Source organism: Sminthopsis crassicaudata, chromosome 3 (assembly GCF_048593235.1).
Source record: "Sminthopsis crassicaudata isolate SCR6 chromosome 3, ASM4859323v1, whole genome shotgun sequence".
Lineage (NCBI taxonomy): Eukaryota > Metazoa > Chordata > Mammalia > Dasyuromorphia > Dasyuridae > Sminthopsis > Sminthopsis crassicaudata.
The window spans coordinates 137,020,025-137,023,832 of NC_133619.1; the positions used below are offsets into that span (position 1 = coordinate 137,020,025).

The 3,808-nt window shown below is 38.0% G+C and overlaps 1 protein-coding gene across 1 annotated transcript; it reads left to right on the top strand.

The window, feature by feature from the left end:
* The first annotated feature begins 225 nt into the window (after positions 1–225).
* LOC141560715 (farnesyl pyrophosphate synthase-like) lies at positions 226–1,441 on the top strand. The gene has a single exon (XM_074299343.1). The coding sequence runs from the start codon at positions 264–266 to the stop codon at positions 1,320–1,322; it is 1,059 nt and encodes a 352-aa protein (XP_074155444.1). The 5' UTR covers positions 226–263; the 3' UTR covers positions 1,323–1,441.
* Positions 1,442–3,808: the final 2,367 nt, after the last annotated feature.

Consider the following 3,808-nt stretch of genomic DNA (forward strand, 5'->3'; position numbering starts at 1 on the left):
GGAAATAAATTCCATAGAAGGAAAAAACTCATTTAAAAATACAATTGGACAATTACAAAAAGATATAAAAAAAGTGAGTGAAGAAAATACATCATTGAAAATTAGACTCAAACAAGTAGAAATGAATGACTCAAGGAGAAACCAAGAGGTAGTCAAGCAAAACCAGAGAAATGAAACAATTGAAAAGAATGTCAAGTACCTTATTAGAAAGACAACAGAGCCCAACCCTTGAGAGAAGGCTGTGGCTGCATCCCGTTGCCAGAATGAATGGAGATCAGAAATCAGTTTTTGCCCAGGAGAAGCAAGATTTTGTCCAGCATTTCTCCCAGATAGTAAAGATCCTGACAGAAGATGGCATGGAGCATCCTGAAGTGGGAGATGCCGTAGCCAGGCTCAAGGAGGTCCTAGAGTACAACGCTCTTGGGGGAAAATACAACCGAGGCTTGTCAGTGCTCATGGTCTTCCGGGAGCTGGTGGAACCCCAAAAACAGGATGCTGACAGTCTACAAAGAGCACTAGCAGTGGGCTGGTGTGTGGAGTTGCTCCAGGCTTTCTTCTTAGTAGCAGATGACATCATGGATTCTTCCCTTACCCGCCGGGGACAGCCATGCTGGTATGAGAAGCCTGGCATTGGCTTGGATGCCATCAATGATGCCATGTTATTGGAAGCCTGTATCTACCGCCTGCTGAAGCATTACTGCCGTGGGCAGCCCTATTACTTGAATCTCATTGAACTTTTCCTTCAGACCACTTACCAGACTGAGATTGGTCAGACGCTGGATCTCATCACAGCCCCTCAGGATAAGGTGGATCTTAACAGATTCAGTGAGCAGAGATATAAGACCATTGTCAAATACAAGACAGCTTTCTACTCCTTCTATTTACCATTTGCTGCCGCTATGTTCATGGCAGGTATAGATGGGGAGAAAGAACACGCCAATGCCAAGACCATCCTTCTGGAGATGGGGGAATTTTTTCAAATTCAGGATGATTATCTTGACCTTTTTGGTGACCCCAGTGTGACTGGCAAGATTGGCACTGACATCCAGGACAACAAATGCAGCTGGCTGGTGGTGAAGTGCCTTCAGCTGGCATCTTCAGAGCAAAGAAAGATGCTGGAGGAGAGTTATGGACAGAAAGACCCAGAGAAAGTTGCCAAAGTAAAGGAACTGTATGAGAAACTTGAATTGCCTGCTTTTTTCACCAAGTTTGAGGAAGAAAGTTACAGTAGATTGATGGGGCTCATTGAAAGGCATTCATCCCCTCTTCCCCCCTCTATCTTTTTGGAAATGGCGAAGAAGATCTACAAACGACAGAAATGACCAAGGAGTTGGACATAGGCTGGGAGGGCAGGGAACCATGTGGTCGGGACAGAATGTACTCTCAATAAATTAATGGCTTTTTGACAAAAAAAAAAAAAAAAAAAAAAAAAAAAAAGAAAGACAACAGACCTGGAAAACAGATCCAGGAGAGACAATTTGAGAATAATCGGACTCCCTGAAAAAATGTGAGGAAAAAAGAGCTTGGACACCATTTTCAAGGCAATTATCAAAGAGAACTGCCTAGACGTTCTGGAAACAGAGGGTAAAATAGACATTGAAAAAATTCATCAATCACCTACTGAAAGGGACCCTAAAATCAAAACACCAAGAAATATAGTGGCCAAGTTCAAGAACCATCAGACAAAGGAAAAGATATTGGAAGCTGCTAGAAAAAATCAATTCAGATATGGAGGATCCACAATAAGGATAACTGAGGATCTAGCAGCGTCCATATTAAAAGAATGAAGGGCCTGGAACATGATATTCTGAAAGGCTAAGGAACTTGGTATGCAGCCAAGAATAACTTACCCAGCAAGAATGAGCATCGTTTTCCAGGGAAGAAGATGGACATTTAACAAAATAAATGAATTCCATCTATTTTTGATGAAAAAACCAGACCTACATAAAAGGTTTGATCTTCAAATACAAAACTCAAGAGATTTCTAAAAAGGTAAAAAGAAATCTTGAGAACTATACTTCTGCCAAAAAAATATGTAAAGAACATATGTACAATTTGTCTTAGAAACTAGAGGTGGAAAGGAAATTATATCATAAAAAAGTATAAAGTGGTGGTACTACATCTCATGAAGAGGCAAAGGTAACCTATTATATCTGAGAGAAAGAAAGGAGGGAGATGAACATAGTGTGTATCAATAGACATATTCGATTTATGGTGAAACTTCTTCCACTTCATTGAAAAGTGAAAGGGAAGGAGTAAGCTAAGGGGAAGGGAATACAGAAATTGTGAGGAAAAGGGGTAAAATAAGGGGAGGAACTTTAAGGTGGGGGAAGGATCATAAAAAGGGAGGGCTGGGAAAAGCAAGTGGTGTTCACAAGTTTAATACTGGGTAGGGGGGTAAGAGGAAAGGAAAGGAGAAAAGCAGGCGATAATAAGATGGCAAGCAATATAGAATTAGTCCTTCTAACCATAAATGTGAATGGGGCAAACTGCCTCAAAAAGAGGAAGCTGTTAGCAGACTGGATTAAAAGTCAGAGTTCTACTATATGTTGTTTACAGGAAACACAACTGAAACAGGGTGATACATTCAAACTAAATGTACAAGGGTGGAGCAGAATCTATTATGCTTCAGGCAAAACCAAAAAAGCAGGAGTAGCCATCCTCATCTCAGATCAAGCAAAAACAAAAATTGATCTAATTAAAAGAGATAAGGAAGGGCATTATATCCTGCTAAAGGGTAGCATCAATAATGAAGCAGTATCAATATTAAACATATACCCACCAAGTGGTGCAGCATCTAAATTCTTAAAAGAGAAATTAAGAGAGCTGCAAGAGGAAATAGATAGCAAAACTATAATAGTGGGAGATCTCAACCTTGCACTCTCAGAATTAGATAAATCAAACCACAAAATAAATAAGAAAGAAGTCAAAGAGGTAAATAGAATACTAGAAAAGTTTGATATGATAGATCTTTGGCGAAAGCTAAATGGAGACAGAAAGGAATATACTTTCTTCTTAGCAGCTCATGGAACCTATACAAAAATTGATCATATACTAGGGCATAAAAACCTCAAAATCAAATGCAGTAAGGCAGAAATAGTAAATGCATACTTTTCAGACCACAATGCAATCAAAATTACATTTAATAAAAAGCCAGGGGAAAATAGACCAAAAAATAATTGGAAACTAAATAATCTTATACTAAAGAATGATTGGGTAAAATAGCAAATCATAGACCTAATTAATAACTTCACCCAAGAAAATGATAATAATGAGACATCATACCAAAATGTGTGCGATACAGCCAAAGCAGTAATAAGGGGAGGTTTTATATCTCTACAGGCCTACTTGCATAAAATAGAGAAAGAGAGGGCCAACGAATTGGGCTTACAACTCAAATTGCTAGAAAAGGAACAAATTAAAAACCCCCAGACAAACACAAAACTTGAAATTCAAAAAATAAAAGGTGAGATCAATAAAATTGAAAGTAAAAAAACTATTGAATTAATTAATAAAACGAAGAGTTAGTTCTATGAAAAAACCAACAAAATAGACAAACCCTTAGTAAACCTGATTAAAAAAAGGAAAGAGAAAAAGCAAATTGATAGTCTTGACAATGAAAACGGTGAACTCACCACTAATGAAGAGGAAATTAGAACAATAGTTAGGAGCTACTTTGCTCAACTTTATGCCGATAAATTCGATAACTTAAAAGAAATGGAAGAATACCTTCAAAAATATAGCTTGCCCAGATTAACAGAGGAAGAAGTAAGTAGTCTAAATAGTCCCATCTCAGAAAAAGAAATAA

What these genes read in the sequence shown, in the direction of transcription:
- LOC141560715 (XM_074299343.1), top strand. Translation starts at nt 264, where the DNA reads ATGAATGGAGATCAGAAATCAGTTTTTGCCCAGGAGAAGCAAGATTTT.